The sequence below is a fragment of the Carlito syrichta genome, unplaced genomic scaffold, assembly GCF_000164805.1.
Source record: "Carlito syrichta isolate Samal-C Ts95f unplaced genomic scaffold, Tarsius_syrichta-2.0.1 Scaffold288739, whole genome shotgun sequence".
Classification (NCBI taxonomy): domain Eukaryota; kingdom Metazoa; phylum Chordata; class Mammalia; order Primates; family Tarsiidae; genus Carlito; species Carlito syrichta.
The window spans coordinates 13,215-31,893 of record NW_007232835.1 but is presented as its reverse complement, the minus strand read 5'-3'; the positions used below and the strand labels follow the sequence as shown (position 1 = coordinate 31,893).

Below are 18,679 nucleotides of genomic sequence, written 5' to 3'. Positions count from 1 at the left end.
GAGATGAGGTCTCGCTGCCCAGGCGGGTCTCGAACCCGCGGGCTCAGGCAATTCACTCTCTTCAGCCTCCCAAAGGCGCGGGATTACAGGTTGAGCCACCGAGCCCGGCTATAACTCACTTTTTAAAATGCTCTCGGCTTCTACATATTCTTAGAGAACTTTCATGACATTGTACAGTTTCACACTACAGTTGCTTATAAAAGCCAAACTTCTCAATTTTAAGCACTTCACAAATCCTACTTTTTCTCAGCAGATCACTCCATCCTTTGTTCTCAACCCCATGAATAAGGGTGAGGAAGCTTGCACCTTGTTATCTCTGCTTACTCTGAGTCTCATGAAGGAAGAATGGGTCTTTCTTTTTCTTTTCTTTCTTTTTTTTGAGTTGGAGTCTCACTCTGTCGCCCAGGCTGGAGTGCAGTGGCATGTTACTGGCCACCGCAGCCTTGACCTGCTGAGCTCCGGCGATCCTTCCACCTCAGCCTTCCAAGTAGCTGGAACTACAGGCACGCGCTACCATACCCGGCTAATTTTTTGATTTATTGTAGAGATGAGGTCTCACCAAGTTGCCCAGGTGGGTCTCGAACCCATGGGCTCAGGCAATCCACTCTTCCCAGCCTCCCAAGGTGCGGGATTACAGGCTAAACCACGGAGCCCAGCTATGATCTGTATTTTTAACAGAGCTCTCACGGATGCCAGATGGTGTGATGACCAGGGTGGCGACCAGTGGAGGGGAAACATGGTGTGGCAGGATGTGGCAAATGTTTAAATATATTTTTTGTATGATTGAGTAAATAAACACAAAAACACATGTAGCTGGTTCGGAATCAGCAGTTGGCCTCATGGCAATCACCTGGAATAACTCCCAGAGGCAAGAGGAGAGGTTGCTAGCAGTTAAGGGTATTTCCTTTTGAAAGGCAAGTTACAACTTTAAAGGCCCACCAGGCGCTGGACAGGTTTTGTTTAAGAAAGGCCAAATGGCCCAGAGACTGGTCATTTCATGGAAATGAAAAAAGTCTTATCTAAAATCCCCCTTCTGAAGTTGACGGTTTACAAGCCTGCAGTTCCTGGAAACCATTTGTTTTTTGAAAAATCTAATCTTGCTGAGTACAACCTTGTAAGATTCCAAAGAAAATATGTAATCACTCAACACGACCCCCCTCCCTTACCTAAACAAGGGTATAAGACCCCACTTCTCCTGTTCTGGGGCACTTGATTTAGACACATTAGATTCTTGGGCCCGCTGGGATGGCCAGCGTAATAAAGTGCCACTTTCTATAACAGTCTCGGTGTCACAATCTCTCTATTTTTCCTGCTACAATGGCAGCTTCAGACGCAGGGCAGAGGCGGAACTTACGGGACTTGTTAGTGGTGTGCATGTGTGGGAGACAGCTGACTTCCAGTGGGAGGCCTGCATGACTGGGCAGATGATGGTAAGGCAATGAGAGCAGTCAGGGAGCAGCAGGCCGAGGGGGCCTTCTGTACCTGTGTGACTGGGGGGGTGCCTGTTTGATACCCAGGCAGAGCCGAGAGTCAGCAGTGCACAGAAGCAGTTAGACGCCTAGGACTGGGAGAGATCATGTGGGATGGGGGTGCTGAGTGCATTAGAGATGAACCTGAAGGGGCTGTCAATACTCATGGGAGGACCCAGCCAAATGGACCAAGGAGGACCATAAGGCAGGAGGAACACAAGCAGCAGTGGTTAGTGGCCCAGAAGCTGAGAGAGCTGCAGAAAGGCCAAGGACAGTCCCCCAACAGCTGCTGAGAGATCCAACGAAAGACAGAACTGGCTGCCGGACTTGGCAACACAGAAGCAGATGTGGCAAGAAGAACGGCCTTCCAAGGGAACAGGAAGTAAAGGTGAGCAGGGAGACTACTCAGATAGGGCAGAACTGAGAGGCGGAGCAGTGAGAGGGGGCTAAACAGTTGTAGCCAAGAGACATTACAGGAATGTGAAAGAGGCATTGGGACCCAGAACACACATGGAGAATAAGGGCGAGGGGCACTAGCCCCTCTACCAGCCCACAGGACGGGATACAATTGCAGGTGCAGGAAGCCAACAGGCTGGAGGATTGGGGGGTGACCGACAAGCTGGTCCACTCCTGATGCCCTGACTTTCACAGGGAAGTATGAGGTCAAGGTAGTGGCTGACAGGGACAGCAGGAGGGAAACAGCTGCAGCAAGACTGCCGGGTATGCTGACTGCCCGACACACTGACTGCCCATTGAAGATTTGAGATGAGGAGTTTAAAGTGAAACCGGCTGCCAAAGTGGTGTCACTTCTTTCAAAACTGTTCAGTTGCTGGGGTGCTGCTGGGTCAGCTGCTGGATACAGCAGGCATTAAAAAGGCAGGTGAGTTCAAGCAGAATGGAAGGTTCTGTGACTTCAGCAGAGTCTGAAGCCATAATAGAGGCCCAGTATTTTTTTTATAGTTTGTATATCCCTATAATACAGACTGAATTTCAAAGGGATAATGAAAATTATTATTATAATTTAACTATTATAATAAATTATTATTTTAAAAATTTTAAAGATGTGGGGTACAATTCAGGGTTAGATATACAAGCCTTCATTATGCAGGTACCCTTGTTGATGAGGTGTGCCCTTCCCTCCCCTGGTAGCTTCCCTCAACTGCCAATCCCATCCCCAACCCCCGGCAGTTTCCCACTATTGCCAATCCCTTTCTTATAGTATTATGATAATTGTTCAAGGTCTGCTTATGAGTACTCTGTTCTTTGTTTCTGTGTTAGATCGCTGAGTATGATAGAGTCTAAATCCATCCAAGTTGCTGCAAAGTTCATATGTTTGTCCTTCTTTATGGCTGCAAAATTATTTTTTGTTTCAGTGGCCAAGAGCAGAAAGAGCCATCACTTAAACAAGAATTTATTTTCCGACTTTGTTTTTACTATAGATTAAAATTTAATATAATTTAATTCACATATAAAGACAACTCTGGAGACTATCTGGATACGATGGCAGCTTGGGGTTGAGTAACTGAGGTCATACTCAAGCCTGAGCAGATACCAACTTGCTTAAGCCTGAGAAATAGGATTTCTCTCTCTCACTCATCACTTCGAAATGTAATGGCCTCCTGCAGAAGTTACACTCAGCTGAGGAATGCGGCTTCAGCTCCAGCCCCACTCGCTTCCACGTGGCCAACAGATTCTCTGAGAAAAAACAGTTTCTTATTATTATTACTATTATTTTTTTGAGTCGGAGTCTCAATCTGTTGCCCAGGCTGGAGTGCAGTGGCATGCCCACGGCCACTGCAGCTTCAACCTGCTGGGCTCAGGCGATCCTTCCACCTCAGCCTTCCAAGTAACTGGAACTACAAGTACATGCCACCAAGCCCAGCTAATTTTTTGATTTATTGTAGAGACGAGGTCTCACCAAGTCACCCAGGCTGGTCTCGAACCCTGGACTCAGGCAATTCTCTTGTCTCAGCCTCCCAAAGTGCTGGGATTACAGGCGAGAACCACCACATCCAGCAGTTTCTCATTATTAAAGGGAACATATGATGCAAGAGAAATGAAAGCATATGTCCACACAAAAACTTGTTCATAGCAGTGTTATTCACAATGGTCAAAAAGCAAAACAACCAAATGTCTATCAACTGATGGATAAACAAAATGTCAAGTTACATGGTAATAAAAATAAGTGAAGTATTGATATATGCTACGACATGGATGAACCTTGGAAACACTATGATGTGAAGAAGCCAGGCATAAAGCACCTCATGTTGTATGATTTCACTTATACAAAATATTCAGAAAAGGCAAATCCAAAGAGTCAGAAAGATCAGTGGTTGACAGTGGCTAGGGAAAAGGGGAGTGAATGTTAATAGGTATGGGGTTTCTATCTGGGGTGATGAAAATGTTCTGGAATCAGATAAAAGGTGATGACTGTGCAACACTGTGAATGTACTTAAAAACCACTGAACTGTATACTTTAAAATGATGAATTTCATGGTATGTGAACTATATCTCAATAAGGCTGCTATAAAAATAAATAAAAATAAAGTGAAAAATAGGACCTTAAGGTGGGCTTTATTTCATAGGCCTTCAAGGAAGAAGTTGCTCTTACATTGCCACATGTAAGTTAGTTTAAACTGAACATTTCTTTTTTTTTTTTTTGAGTTGGAGTCTCACTCTGTCATCTAGACTGGAGTGCAGTGGCCACTCCTGGCCACCACAGCCACAACCTGCTGGGCTCTGCGATCCTTCCACCTCAGCCTTCCAAGTAGCTGGAACTAGAGGTGCACGCTACCACACCCGGCTAATTTTTGATTTATTGTAGAGTTGTGGTCTTACCAAGTTGCCCAGTCAGGTCTCGAACCCGTGGGGTCAGGCAATCCATGCATCTCGGCCTCCCAAAGTGCTGGGATTACAGGCTGAGCCATAGAGCCTGGCCTAAATGGAACATTTCTAACATAGCAGAAAGCTGGTACAGAAGCTGAGTCTTCTTGGGAGGGATTAGGAGGGCAGCAGGAGGGCAATGTATCCTTGAGACAGAGACAACCTGTGGCTAAAAGTTTCCTCAGTTTCTGCTTTTAGGTTGGGCATGGTGGGGGGTGGGCAGTACAGAGTGTGAGCAGTACAAAATGTTGAGCAATTACTCTTATCCAAAAGGGTGAGGCATGGGGTTGGTTCAAGGATCATACAACGTCACAGAGTAGACAGCAGTGCAGAGGACAAATGTGAACTGGACTCTGGAGGGCCAACAAAGACTCAAGCCTTTGGAGGCCTCTTCTCCCTGACAATAGTCATTCTGTGCATCCTTAAGCCACTCAGACGAGGGGCACTGGAAACACTGGGCAGATTCCCAGGCTCCCTCAGAGCTTCCAAAATGACTCTGCATCCTCTTGAAGCAAGTCAAACAACTAAATGTCTTCTAGCATTTTGGAATCATTTGAGGGTACTCTTAACTACGTGGAAAAAGAATAAACAAATCAGAATGCCTCTGAAGGGCTTCACAGATGAACACTGCAAAGACAGCTTATGCAACTCTCCAGTGAGGCACTGGCAGCTCCCCAGGTACTCACCAAGGAAGTAGTTCATCATCTGTGGTGTGTGGTGAGGGGTGGGGGCAATCCGCAGGAGCTCCTCCCCCCGGGGCACTGTGGGGTAATTGATTGCTTGCACATAGATGTTATGTCTGCTCATGAGTTCATCACAAACTTCTGTGTTTTTAGCAGCATCTGCAACCTAAGTTTGATGAGAGCAGAAGGGAAAGTCACAACAGGATGGGTCACCTCTTAGCAGAGGTTCTTTTTTTTTTTGAGTTGGAGTCTCACTCTGTCACCCAGACTGGAGTGTAGTGGCCGCTCCCGGCCACCACAGCCTCAACCTGCTGGGCTCCAGTGATTCTTCTGCCTCAGCCTTCTGAGTAGCCAGAATTACAGACATGCGCTACCATGCCCAGCTGATTTTTGATTTATTGTAGAGATGAGATCTCACCAAGTTGCCCAGGTGGGTCTTGAACCCGCGGGGCTCAGGCAATCCACTCACCTCAGCCTCCCAAGGTGCGGAATTATAGGCTGAGCCACTGAGCCCAGTTTAGCAGAGATTCTAATGAGCACAAATGCCTACCAGGCTCAGGCTTGAGACAAGACTGTAGCAACATACACAAGCTTGGGGGAGAGGCAAAGTGCTGCCCAAACACCTGTGATTGACTGATTGATTGATTTTTGAGTTGGAGTCTCACTCTGTAACTCAGGCTGGAGTGCAATGGCACGCTCACAGCCACTGTAGCCTCGACTAGCTGGGCTCAGGCGATCTTTTCGCCTCAGTCTTGCAAGTAGTTGGAACTACAGACATGCACTACCATGCCTGGCTAATTTTTTGATATATTGTAGAGATGAGGTCTCACCAAGTTGCCCAGGCTGGTCTCGAACCCTGGGGCTCAGGCCATCCTCTTGCCTTGGCCTCCCAAAATGCTGGGATTACAGGCTTGAGCCACCATGCCCAGCTACACCTGTGATTTAGAAGGAGCTGGTGTTGTTCAGTGAGGACCAGAGAACCAAAACCATATAAGAAGTGAATTTGACCAGGCACGATGGCTCAAGTCTGTAATTCCAGCACTTTGGGAGGCCGAGGCGAGAGGATTGCTTGAGCCCAGGGGTTCAAAACCAGCCTAGGCAACTTGGCGAAACCTCATCTCTACAGTAAATAAAAAAATTAGCTGGGCATGGTAGCACGCACCTATAGCTCCAGTTACTTGGAAGGCTGAGGCAGAAGGATTGCCAGAACTCAGCAGGTCGATGCTGGGGTGGCTGTGAACGTGCCACTGCACTCCAGCCTAGGCGACAGAATGAGACTCCAACTCAAACAAAACAAAACAAAACAAAAACCAAAAAGTAAATTTCACATTGCTGTCCTCCTAGGCCTCATTTTTGGAGAAAAACAGTGGTTCTACTACATCACCTGGTCCTTGAACCCAGGATGTATAACCCAACTTCAGTTATATGAGTTCATCACAAACTTCTGTGTTTTTAGCAGCACCTGCATTTGTTATACTAACTCAACTGTGACAGCAACAGGGCTACAATTTGTAGTGGAGAGTGCAAGATTCAAAATTTACTAAAAGAAAACCAAACTTCAAAGATGGCCAAGCGCAGACTTCTGGAGCTTTCCAGATACTAGTTCTGTGTTTACCCTGCTAAGGTCAGTTCTCCGGAGAGGGGATCAGCCCGCAGGGTTCAAAGGTTTGACTTTCATTGTAAAGTCAGCCAAAGGAGGAAACACAGCAGAGGGCCAGTGGATATAGCCGCTGCCTTGGTAGTCACCCCACCAAGCCCAACTTCAGGAAAGTGTAAACCAGAACATCCACACATCATGTGGGGAGGCACAGCCCCCAGAAAGAATCAGAGACAAGCCATTACCCGGACAGGGATGATGTGACTGGGACAGTGGACAACTGGGAGGCCAGCATCCATCAACATCTGCCTCATGAGCTTGACGTTGCGCTGGTGCTGGCGGCGAAGTGCCCGCCCCTCAGCACTCTTCAGGATCCGCACAGACTCCAGAGCTCCAGCCAGCAACATGGGTGGCAAGGAGGTGGTGAAGATGAAGCCAGCTGCATAGGACCTCACAGTATCAATTAGAGATTTCGTGCTGGCAATGTACCCTCCAACACAGCCAAAGGCTTTGCCTGGAAGGAGAGTTTCGTTCATTATAGCAACAGCCTCTAAATGTACACAGCAAGACACTGCAGAGCCTCAAAGCATTTACTTTTCTCCTTATCATCTTAATTTGTCCCAGGATTGATATAAGTATATGTGCCACAAAACGACATCTCAGCCAATGATGGGCCATATATTTGATGGTAGTACCATAAACTTTTGATGTCGTAATTTTACTGTACCTTTTGTATGTTTAGATATGCTTAGATGCATACAAATACTATGGCGTTACAGATGCCTACAGTATTCAGTATACTAACATGCTGTACAGATTTGTAGCCTAGGAGCAATAACTATACCATATAGCCTGGGTGTGTAGTAGGGTGTGCCATCTAGCTTTATGTAGATACACTCTATAACGTTTGCAAAATGACGAAACTGCCTAATGGCCCACTTCTCAGAATGTATCCCCATCACACTTTAAAGGATATCTATCCATTTTTAAAAGGGAAAAAAGTGGAGGAATGTATGAAAGGGTCTTGCCCAAAGTCACATAGTCAAGCTAGTGTCTGACAAGGATGAAAATGCAGGTCTTCAAACCAGGCCTGGCACCCAATGACTAGGCTCAGCTGCCTCTCTTCCCACCATTTTCTCCTCTTCTGCCTTTCTCACCCAGGCTTGCTGCTCTGCCAGTCAACAAAGCTCCCCTTTCAATGTTCTGCACTGTATATGCTTTCTGGACCCAGGTCTGAGTTACAGTGCTTGCAAGATCCTCGCACTGTAAACACTACCCTTGAGGCTGGAATTTTACCTAGCTAGGCATTAACTGTTTTGGTGTGACCTGTGTTATTTCCTACTTAAGGAAAAACAAACTCTTGACAATTAGCATCTGCCAGATAAATATGAAAACACAGAATGAGTTAGGATTGATTTAGGGATAGACTTGTTTTTCAATTCTCGTTAAGTTGCTTTAAATAATCTGTATCTCAAGTTTCAGGATTAAGAACTCCAAAGAATCTTCACAGATCTTAACATTATGTTCTGTAATTAACATTTTTTGCTGAAACCACATGCAGGGCTGAGTTGCTTAACTCCTACAGTGGAAAATTTCTCTTTAGCCTTTTCCATCTCACAATGACCAAACCTTCAAAAAGCCCATATCAAGAGAGCTTTTTAAAAGAAAAGAGTTGCTAGAATTAGGACACATGAACAAGTGCTTTTCTCTTGGCAGGGTTCTGCTCTGAGAACCCAGGCTCTCTAAGCTCACATGAGGCTCACACACCCTTTAACAGTGCTGAAGGTTGCTCTTTTTTTGCCTGCCCTTCCTTTACCACGCGTGGGCTATAAATCAACATTTTAGTCGACTGCTAGATGGGTTTCCAACTATGTTTTCACCTCTTTAAAGTTTTCATAGGCAAAGGGAAAGTCTACACTAATTGTCTGCATACAACGCATTTAGCTTCTTCACAAAAATTCTGACTTAGGTCCTATTGTTTTTTTTTTTTTTTTTTTTTTTTTTGCTGGGCTCCGGTAATCCTTCTGCCTCAGCCTTCTGAGTAGCCAGAATTACAGGCATGCGCTACCATGCCCAGCTGATTTTTTCATTTTTATTGTAGAGATGAGGTCTCGCCAAGTTGCCCAGGTGGGTCTCAAACCCGTGGGCTCAGGTAATCCACTCACCTCAGCCTCCCAAAGGCGCGGGATTACAGGCTGAGCCACCGAGCCCAGCTAGGTCCTATTGTTATCTCCATTATACTGATGAGGAAACTGAGGCGCAGAGAGGTCAACTACCAACCCAAGGTCACACAAATATTGAGTTATGTAGCCATGATTTAAAGCCAGGAAGCATGACTCCAGAGTCCAACTCCCAACTACCATGATACTATCTCTGTATGAGGAGGGACAGAGGAAAGCAGAGGTGAACTAGAATGTTCCCAAGTGGCAGGCACAGAGCTTGGCATTGTAAACCTCACAACTACTCTAAGAGAAAAGTACTAGAGCCACAGCTATGTCTGAAATGAGTTCAGATGGCAATAAATGTTATTTCTGTTGTGTCAGGCTGTGAGATTCACTTTGATTCTAGGAGCCATGCCTCCATGACCCAAGGGAATCTGCTAAGCTGTGCCATCACTCATTGGGACAAAAAACTCATCCAAAAGAAAAAGTGGTCCAGGCTTTATATGCTATCCCACTGTCTCCTCACCTGATTCCAGTTACACCAGTTAGTCCTTGGCCTTGTTGGGCTAATGTAATTTTAGTGTAGATGACAGAACATGCAAAGTATACCTACCAAGTGTTCCAGAAATGATGTCCATTTTTGGCATCACTCCATCCCGATCCCCAATCCCTCCGCCTTGAGCCCCATATAGTCCCACTGCATGGACCTCGTCCACAAAGGTGATTGCTCCAAACTCATGGGCCACATCACACAGCTCTTCCAGTGGGCACACTGCCCCTAAGGAAAGACCAGAGACTGCTCTGAAAAGCTTGCCATTTCACAAATTTCTGTTCTGGTTATATTCAAAACAAAGTAAACTTACATTCTAAGGTATCATTTTTAATATTGGGAAGAAAATAAATTTCCCCCAATTTCTAGGTTACTTTGGGGTCTTAGAGCCTAATAAAAGCCAGAGTAGAAAATCTACATTCACCCAAATTTATAAAATGTCCTCCAATCACAAAATCCTGGCAGAAAATAAAATGCAAAAACAAAACAAGACGCCATGCTTTTTTGTGCATCAGGGTCTCACTCTGTCACTCAGGCTGGAGTGCAGTGACATGTTCATGGCTTACCACAGCCTCAACCTCCTGGGCTCAGGTAATCCTTCTGCCTCAGCCTCCTGAGTAGCTGGGACTACGGGTGTGTGCCACCACACCTGGCTAACTTTAAAAAAATTTTTTTTTTGTAGAGATAGAATCTTGCTATGTTGCCTAGGCTGGTCTCAAACTCTTGGCTCAAGCAATCCTCCCACCTCGACCTCTCAAAGTGCTGGGATTACAAGTGAGAGCCACTGCACTCAGCGACAGCATACTTTTAAATGAGAGTTCAGGCCTAGCTTTTCATCTCAGATTTCAGATTAGTCTCTACTTAGACTTACCATCCATTGAGTGGACAGTTTCAAAGGCAACAATCTTGGGGACTGAGGGGTCAGATCTTTGCAGCAGTTCTCTGAGATGGCTGACATCATTGTGGCGGAAGATGTACTTTGGCACTCGACTGTTTCGAATCCCTTGGATCATGGAGGCATGGTTCCCAGAATCAGAGTAAATCTCACAGCCTAACATGACAAAAATGCTATTTATTACCATCTGCAAAAGATAAATTATTTCCTAAAGGGAGACAATAGACTTTTACCTGAAAATGATTTCTTGAAAATGCCTAGTAAGAAAAAGACATTGTGCCAGTTTCTTCCTGGCAAAGTAACTAGTTAGTGCTTTTCCTTTGAGAAGGCCCAAAGGTGTAGAATAACCCTGTAGCAGGCAATTAATCTGCTTTTAAATCTGACTGCCCCACTCCAAACCTAAAAATGATTAAGAGATTTCTCCAAAGAATCTTCTTAGAATACAAAGCAAATTTGAGGCAATTAGTATAAGGGCAATATCTTTCAAGTCTAAATCTTCATTTAATTATGTTCTACTGGAACTCATAATGTATAATTAGCATTTCCATGCTTGATCCAAGAGCACATGTCCCCAGACAGGACCCTTACTTTCAAATAAGAGTTTTTAGTAAGCCTTCTTTGTTGACAATATTCTTCATATTACTAAGAAAGCCAAACAAAATCCAAAGTATCCACACCAGGTTTCCTCACCTGGCATCATCTTAGCTAGGGTGAAGAGGGTCGAGTCATTGGCCACAAAGCATGAGGAAAACAAGAGTGCTGCATCTTTCCCATGGAGATCAGCCAGCTCCTGCTCCAGGTCCACATGGAATTTACTGGTTCCAGAAATATTTCTAGTACCACCTGCTCCAGCACCATGTTGTTTCAAAGTTTCCCTGTTTTTTTTAAAGACAGAAAATAAAAGTTCACAATTCTAAACATTGTGTGAATTATTCCTCTTTTCAGTATTCAGGAGACTGAAACTTATGTTGATCTAGCAATTCTCTCATCATGAAACCTGAGCCAGAAGTTTCAATTGACTTCACCTTCATATTAAGTGAGAGAAGGTATCAATACTTGGGATCCTCAAAACAAGTGTTCATTTGACAGGCAACAGCTACTTAATATCAGCCAAGCTAATATACTAATGTTTCTTTTCTCTGAGAAACATCATTCTTTCCAATAGCACGATATCTAAAGAAAAAGCAAACTCTAGAGGGACATCTTGGATGGTAGTTACCTAAAACCTCTGCAAACTAGTCACGTAATGTCAGGGTATATATCTATTGTTAAACCTCAGATGAGACTCTCTCGAGCAAGCGTCTTGGTGAGTTTGGAAGCAGCTCTCTCAAGCATCTCTCTAGTCTCCTCCTGAAGGACATGAATGACGGGATCTACCACCGTTTTTAAAATGCCCTTTCTTTTTTTTCTCTTTTTTGAGTTGGAGTCTCACTCTGTCGCCAAGACTGGAGTGCAGTGGCCGCTCCTAGCCACTGCAGCCTCGACCTGCTGGCCTCCAGCGATCCTTCCGCTTCAGCCTTCCAAGTAGCTGGAACTACAGGCGCGCGCTACCACGCCTGGCTAATTTTCTTTTTGATTTATTGTAGAGATGAGGTCTTGCCAAGTTGCCCAGGCAGGGCTCAGGCAATCCACTCACCTCGGCCTCCCAAAATACGGGATTACAGGCTGAGCCATGGAGCCCGGCCTAATATGACCTTTCAAACAGCTTTTCCTCTAGCACTGCTAGATTTGTATTTCTCCACCTGCAGCCATAACCAAGAGTGTCTCTGTGTAAGACTGCCTGGAGTTAAAGGCACAGTCACTTGTAGAGTGGTAGAAGGTAACTGATACATGTCAATAAGCCCACAGGCTTGAACCTCATACACCAGGGGGTTCCACCAGCTACTTGAATGTTGTTTTTTTTTTTTGAGTTGGAGTCTCACTGTGTCGCCCAGACTGGAGTACAGTGGCCACTCCCGGCCACTGCAGCCTCGACTTGCTGGGCTCTGGTGATCCTTCTGCCTCAGCCTTCCAAGTAGCTGGAACTACAGGCGCGCGCTACCATGCCCGGTTCATTTTGATTTTATTGTAGAGACGAGGTCTCGCCAAGTTGCCCAGGCGGGTCTCGAACCCGCGGGCTCAGGCCATCCACTCACCTCAGCCTCCCAAAGGCGCGGGATTACAGGCTGAGCCACTGAGCCTGGCTTACTTGAATGTTAAAGCTTCTTTAAATGCAATCTGTAGATATTTTCAAAGGCTACAAATGGTATTTTACACTACTGGCACAATTTCAGTTGCTGAATATTCCCTCTATAAAAGATCCAACCCTGTAAATCATCAACATCTTGCCAAATAACACCAGTGATATTTGAAAGCCAAAGGGCTACTTACATAACTGCCCCACACACCCGTGGATGACGACTCATTCCTAGGTAGTCATTACTGCACCAGACTGACACCTGCTTTTTGGTGATGAGGGAGTCTGAATAGTCATCTGCCATGGGGAAGATGTGCGCTCGTCGGTTCACGGTTTTAAAAACCCGATAGGTATGGTCATTTTTTTTCTCATCAATTTTCTTCTCAAAGAAATGATCATACTGAAAAGTGGAAACAGCTAAAAACCAAACAAAAGACATACAGCCTGATGGTTAAGAAGCACATTTGGGTTTTGGTAAAGACAAACTGAGTTCAAGTCCCAGATTGGCCACTGAATAGCAGGAAAATTCTAGGCAAGTTACTTGATGTCCTTACCTTGTAAGAAATAAACAAGACTGCATGTCAAGTGTCTAACCCAGTTCTCAGTGTGTAGATGGTAGGTATTAAAAGAAGACAGGCAGCCGGGCTCGGTGACTCAGCCTGTAATCCCGCGCCTTTGGGAGGCTGAGGTGAGTGGATTGCCTGAGCCCGCGGGTTCGAGACTCGCCTTGACAACTTGGCGAGACCTCATCTCTACAATAAATCAAAAATTAGCCAGGCGTGGTGCACACGCCTGTAGTTCCGGCTACTTGGAAGGCTGAGGCGGAAGGATCGCCGGAGCCCAGCAGGTTGAGGCTGCAGTGGCCAGGAGCGGTCACTGCACTCCAGTCTGGGTGACAGACTTGAGACTCCAACTCAAAAAAAATAAAAATAAAAGAAGACAGGCTACACCAACATCATTTGTAGTTACTATAACCAAGAGTACCTCTCTCACATTCAAGCAAGGGACATGGTTTTCCAGTCTCAACTCACCATGCAATTTTTAATCTGATATATGCTTAAATTATAAACTCTCACCTGCATCAGACAAACAACGAAACTTACATTTTGGCAAGTTATCTTGAAGAAGATGAGACACTCTTTCTGGTCTTTGTTTTCGCATGATATCCTGGAAGTTCTTCAGCAGTCCACTTGGATCCCCTCCATCAGTCTTTACATTAATCACACTGGGGTTCACTGAGGTTTGGGCAACCTCTGTAACAAAAATAACAAGAGGCAAATGGGACCAACATTCTGAGCTCACAACACCTTCTAGACACTGTCAAAACAGATTACTGCCTAGTTCACACGCACAAAAAAAACAATCATAACTAAGATTAGTTGTAACTGAGTTCATGAAGCATCCTTCTTCTATTTTAGTTATTGTAATGACAGACTCTTGGTGTTGATTTCAGAGCTACCAGCTAGCTGTAATGAACATTAAGTCCAAAGCATTCTAGCTGGTTGGCACGTCTTCCCCATGCACTCCATCCCCACCTCCATCCTAATCTCAGTTTTCTTCACAGAAAACAATTTTGGCCACACATATAATTTTTGCTGGTGAGGCTTTCTTTTTTTTTTTTTTGAGTTGGAGTCTTACTCTTATCACCCAGGCTGGAATGCAGTGGCACGCTCACAGCCACTGCTGCCTCGACCTGCTGGGCTTAGGTGATTCTTCTGCCTCAGCCTTCCAAATAGCTGGAACTACAGATGCATGCCACCATGCTTGGCTAGTTTTTGTGATTTATTGTAGCGATCAGGTCTCACCAAGTTGTCCAGGCTGGTCTCGAACCCCTAGGCTCAGGCAACCCTCTCCCCTTGGCCTCCCAAAGTGCTGGGATTACAGGCTGAGCCACCGCGCCCAGCCTGGTGAGGTCTTGAGTGTTCTGTGGATGCAGCCACAGATAGAATTAAGGTTGCTACTCAATGACCATCAGTAAGACACACAGCTTGGGGGTCCTACCAGCACTCAATGCAGTTAACACTATTGTTTTCTACCTTTAATCCTACCAGATGGTAGGAAAGATCAAAGGGACAAAGGGTGGTCGGTAGTCACTTAAGACTGCAGGTTATTTTCAGAAACCCAAGCAGTTACTATAACAGCTGGTAACAGCCTACACATTCACCAGAAAGAAAGTCCCATATTTTGCAATCCAGTCCTTTGACTATCTTGAGGACCTTCCTCCTTGGTCCTAAAAGAGGATGTTATTTCTATAAATACCACTCTAATAATAACTCATACACAAATGTGAGGGTCCACAAGAGCCAGACCTCTTCACTCTTCCTATGTTCCCAACTCATCTGTTACCTTTCCTCACAGCATGCATTTCCTGCACGTCCTCCTGAAGTTCGAGACTGGCTTTGCAGAAGACACTGCTGCCCCTCTGGTTCATCTGTGCTGCCAGGAAGGGGCATTTGCTTGCAGTACCCTGACTTGTGGCAGGCAAGGGGTGTCCAGACGGAAGTTGTGTGCCATCTGGAGCCTGCTGGGATCCATCAGGAGCCTGCTGGGATCCATCAGGAGCCTGCTGGACCTTGGCTTTGGCAGTTTTGTCTTCTGAGAGAGGAAATGGAAAAAGTGAAGCATCAGATGTGGTTGTACAGTATATAAGAAAAATCACTTATTTCTCTTCCTGCCTCAAAGAGAAACTTTATACGTATTCTATCCCACCACCGAGACACAAACTTATTTTTATTAGATTCTACTAATCTATTTTTTCATCTGCCTCACTGGAAACAATGCTCCTGTGAAGAGTTAATTGGCCCATTCCATTATATCTCAAACTCACAGTATTTCTTCATATAAATCCAAAAAGCACCATTTTCTGTTTTTAGAAAACCTAGAGTCCTTAAGTTGACTCATTCCAGTAAATTCTACCCCAAGTACAAGTCAGTGTATTTCATGAGAGGACACATTCTCTAAGGTAATTGAAAATATTCACACAATTTTTTTTCTCTGCTAATGTTATCTAAACAGATTCTGGACAAAGAAGCTCACCATTGCTTAACATAAACACTACTGGTTTTCTTCTAAACAAAATAAATTAGACTAAATTATTAATATGTTAAGGAAAAAAACCACAGGTATATCCCATTCACATACCTCTTCTACTTTCTCATCTAAATTCATCAAAGAAGTGTCTGCTGACTTAACACAGTTGGCTGGTAATTATGCTTCTAGCTACAGTGACTTCCCTCTCCCCTTGGCAAATTTGCTCACCTTCCTTCTAGAAAAGTCTTTCTTCATCATTCTGGAATATCCTTGTGAGTCACTGACTAACTTTTCCTATAAATTTGGTAAAATGTCTCAATATAGTTTTCATTAAAATCTTCTATAAAGGGAAGTCAAAAAATTATTTTGGAGTTAATTTCATTCATTATAAAAGTAATACATATTCATTATAGAAAATCTAGGAAAAGAAAAAAAGTCCTATCATTCAAAATATAACCACTGCAAACATTTTGATAAAAAAGACATAACTAACTCCTGAAAATAAATCCTACAAAGGATTAAATTCTTTCTACTTAAAGAAAAAAACATTCTTTTCTTATAAGTCCACACCCAGAAAACACACCTAAGAGAAGCCTGTAAGGTATTTTTTAGAATTAAGTAGAATCTGAAAAGCCTAATCCTTTCCTGACAGAACCAGAACAAAACTAAATTCAACTCCGGTCTCTATTAAAAACAAAACCTGAGCTGGGCTCAGTGGCTCAGCCTGTAATCCTGCGCCTTTGGGAGGCTGAGGTGAGTGGATTGCCTGAGCCCACGGGTTCAAGACCCGCTTGGGCAGCGAGACCTCATCTATACAATAAATAAAAAAATCAGCCGGGCGTGGTAGCACATGCCTGTAATTCCGGCTACTCGGAAGCCTGAGGCGGAAGGATCGCCGGAGCCCAGCAGGTTGAGGCTGTAATGGCCGGGGGCCACCGCACTCCAGTCTGGGCGACAGAGTGAGACTTCAACTCAAAAAAAAATAAAAATAAAAATAAAATAAAATAATAAAATAAAAACAAAACCTGAAAAGCTATACACAAAATAAAGATACATATGTTTCTAAAAAAAATCACCAATAAATACCATACAATTCCACTTATATGAGGTACCAACGGTAATCAAATTCATAGAGACAGAAAGTAGAATGGTAGATAAGGGCTGGGGCAAGGGAGGGAAGGGGAGTTACTGTTTAATGGCTACAGAGTTTCAGTTTGGGAAGATGAAAAAAGTTCTGGAGATGGATGGTGGTAATGGCTGCACAACATGAATGTACTTAATACTACTAAACTGTACATTTAAAAACGGCTAAAAGAGTAAATTTTATGTTATCTGCATCTTACCACAATAAAATAATTTTTTTTAAGGAAAAAAAATCACTACTTTAAAAGTCACAGACCAAATATTCAATTAGAGAAAACACTAAAATTCCAACACTGACATGCAATCCAGAAACCTGTAATGTAGAGCACTGGTCACTATTTCATCTTTACAGGTGAGAAAACTAAAAGTAACAACCATTAGGGTGACAAGATAATCCAGGCACAGAGAGGAGCCTAGCAGAGTAACTCCTCCGTTAGTGTGGCCTTCACCACCATTATGGACTGGAACAGCATCCAGTCTAGTAATCATTACCCCCACCCACTCCTACATTGCCAGTGTCGCTTACTCTCATTGGTTGGAGTGGTTTCTTTGATCTGTTGGCAGTGTACAGCTGAAGTGGACAGTGCCCGCGGGGATGGCTTAGCCCCAACTTCCATCATCTTGGGGCAGTTTTGGGCATAGAACAACAGAGACTTGCCAGCCTTCTGCAAAAAAGCCTGGGGGACTCGGGATAAGAAAGGGCAACGGCGAACAACAGTCTCCATATCCGGGAAGCACACTGGCTCCTGTAGAAAGACAGACTGATGATGTGTGACATCAACACTTGTTAATAATCAGGCAAATACCACTGCAAGGTCACTGGGTTCAGGTGTCACCTGCTGTTTATACCAAGGGTACCCTGGGATATTAACACTTCTCACTCAAAAATGCCTAAGGACAACAACTGATGTGGGACTCAACTAAGGAGTGGTGACCACACGCTATCCAGGTCATCAACTTCTTCATTCTCCAGCTCTATACAAAAACACTCGCAAAAGCAACTTCATCAAATAGAGCAAACAAGGACAGTAAATCACCAAGGGGGTGGAAGGATGAGGCACAAGTCAAGAACAGGTTTGGGAGGCCAGAGGCTCCTTAAGGAGATGCACGGTGCAGATAAGACACCTTGGCACACACCCAGGAGGAGAATGAGGCTAGGGAAGCCACTGTCATCCATCCAGGCACGGAGGACTCTCAGGAATCCTGACCTCCTGGTCCCCAAACCCCAAATCCGAGGAAGGCGTCCAGCAGGGCCCTGAGTCCCCAAGGCCAGGATCTCCCCAAGATCGTGTCCCCATAGCTGGGAGCACTGAGCGTAACTGAAAAGAAAAGGGACAGAACGAAGGGTAGGAGTAGGAGAGAAAGCGCCTTGGGGCTAACTGGGAAGGCGCAGGGCTACAAAATCAAAGGTGCTGGGTCTGGTGAAAGAACACAGTCCTCGAGGCGTGGGGGTCAGAGGTCACCCGGGGTCGAGGACGCCAGAATAATGGGAGGCGTATAAGAAGGGAATTCTAAAGCGGCCGGGTTAAACAAGGACTATCCGGAGGGAGCCGAATGGGGGAAACAGAGGATAAACAAAAGATCTGGAGGATAAATGCTGACCCCAAAGAGACTGGTGGCTGGGACCGTGGGGGATGGGGCGTCGGGGGAGCTGGGCCGGACCGGCAGGACACAGGGGACATCCCCCGGCCTTCGCCCATCCAGAGCGCGGGCCCTTACCTGCGCGGAAGGCTCTGCGGGGGCGGCGGCGGCGACGACGGCAGCGTCACTCAAGCCGAGAAGACCAAGCGAACCGTTGCCCTTGTCCGGCAGCAGTCTCAGGCCGCGGCCGCCGGCGCCCTAATATATAGCGGGAGTGCCCGCTACGCATGCGCCATGGGCGCGGCCTGCTCCACGCAGGCGCGTCGCGTAGTACTCGGAGTCCCGCGGTGGGGACGCAGGGGACAGGAGGGTCTTGGAAGGGAAGGCTACTTCTTGGGCTCAGTGGATGTGGATGCGACTCGGGTTTCCCCTGCTGGCCAGGCAGACAGAGGAAGAAGGGCAAGGCGGTGGGCGATCGAAGTCCCTTTTCCGGACCTCATCCTGCACTCC

At 45.4% G+C, this 18,679-nt stretch overlaps 1 protein-coding gene across 3 annotated transcripts; it reads right to left on the bottom strand.

The window, feature by feature from the left end:
* Positions 1-2,864: 2,864 nt before the first annotated feature.
* On the bottom strand, positions 2,865-18,479 carry ALAS1 (5'-aminolevulinate synthase 1). Of its 3 annotated transcripts, XM_021710364.1 has the most exons (12): positions 18,308-18,479; positions 17,724-17,907; positions 17,115-17,334; positions 14,762-15,010; positions 13,519-13,668; positions 12,610-12,832; positions 10,930-11,114; positions 10,216-10,395; positions 9,408-9,572; positions 6,878-7,146; positions 5,039-5,201; positions 2,865-3,164 (listed from the first exon to the last, which is right to left on the bottom strand). In XM_021710364.1, exons 2-12 carry the CDS (start codon positions 17,763-17,765, stop codon positions 3,004-3,006), a joined length of 2,007 nt encoding a protein of 668 aa, XP_021566039.1. In that variant the 5' UTR covers positions 17,766-17,907; positions 18,308-18,479; the 3' UTR covers positions 2,865-3,003. The 3 variants fall into 3 exon arrangements, with proteins under 3 accessions (XP_021566039.1, XP_021566040.1, XP_008052022.1); XM_008053831.2 differs by lacking the exon at positions 17,724-17,907 and having other exon boundaries at positions 2,885-3,164; XM_021710365.1 differs by lacking the exons at positions 17,724-17,907; positions 18,308-18,479 and having other exon boundaries at positions 17,115-17,339.
* Positions 18,480-18,679: the final 200 nt, after the last annotated feature.

Excerpts from the sequence above, each read along its gene's own strand:
- ALAS1 (XM_021710364.1), bottom strand. The coding sequence starts at position 17,765 with ATGGATGACAGTGGCTTCCCTAGCCTCATTCTCCTCCTGGGT. Across the intron at positions 17,335-17,723 it reads GCCTCATTCTCCTCCTGGGT|GAGCCAGTGTGCTTCCCGGA; the intron begins GTGTGCCAAGGT and ends GTCTTTCTACAG. Across the intron at positions 11,115-12,609 it reads CGGGTGTGTGGGGCAGTTAT|GGAAACTTTGAAACAACATG; the intron begins GTAAGTAGCCCT and ends TAAAAAAAACAG.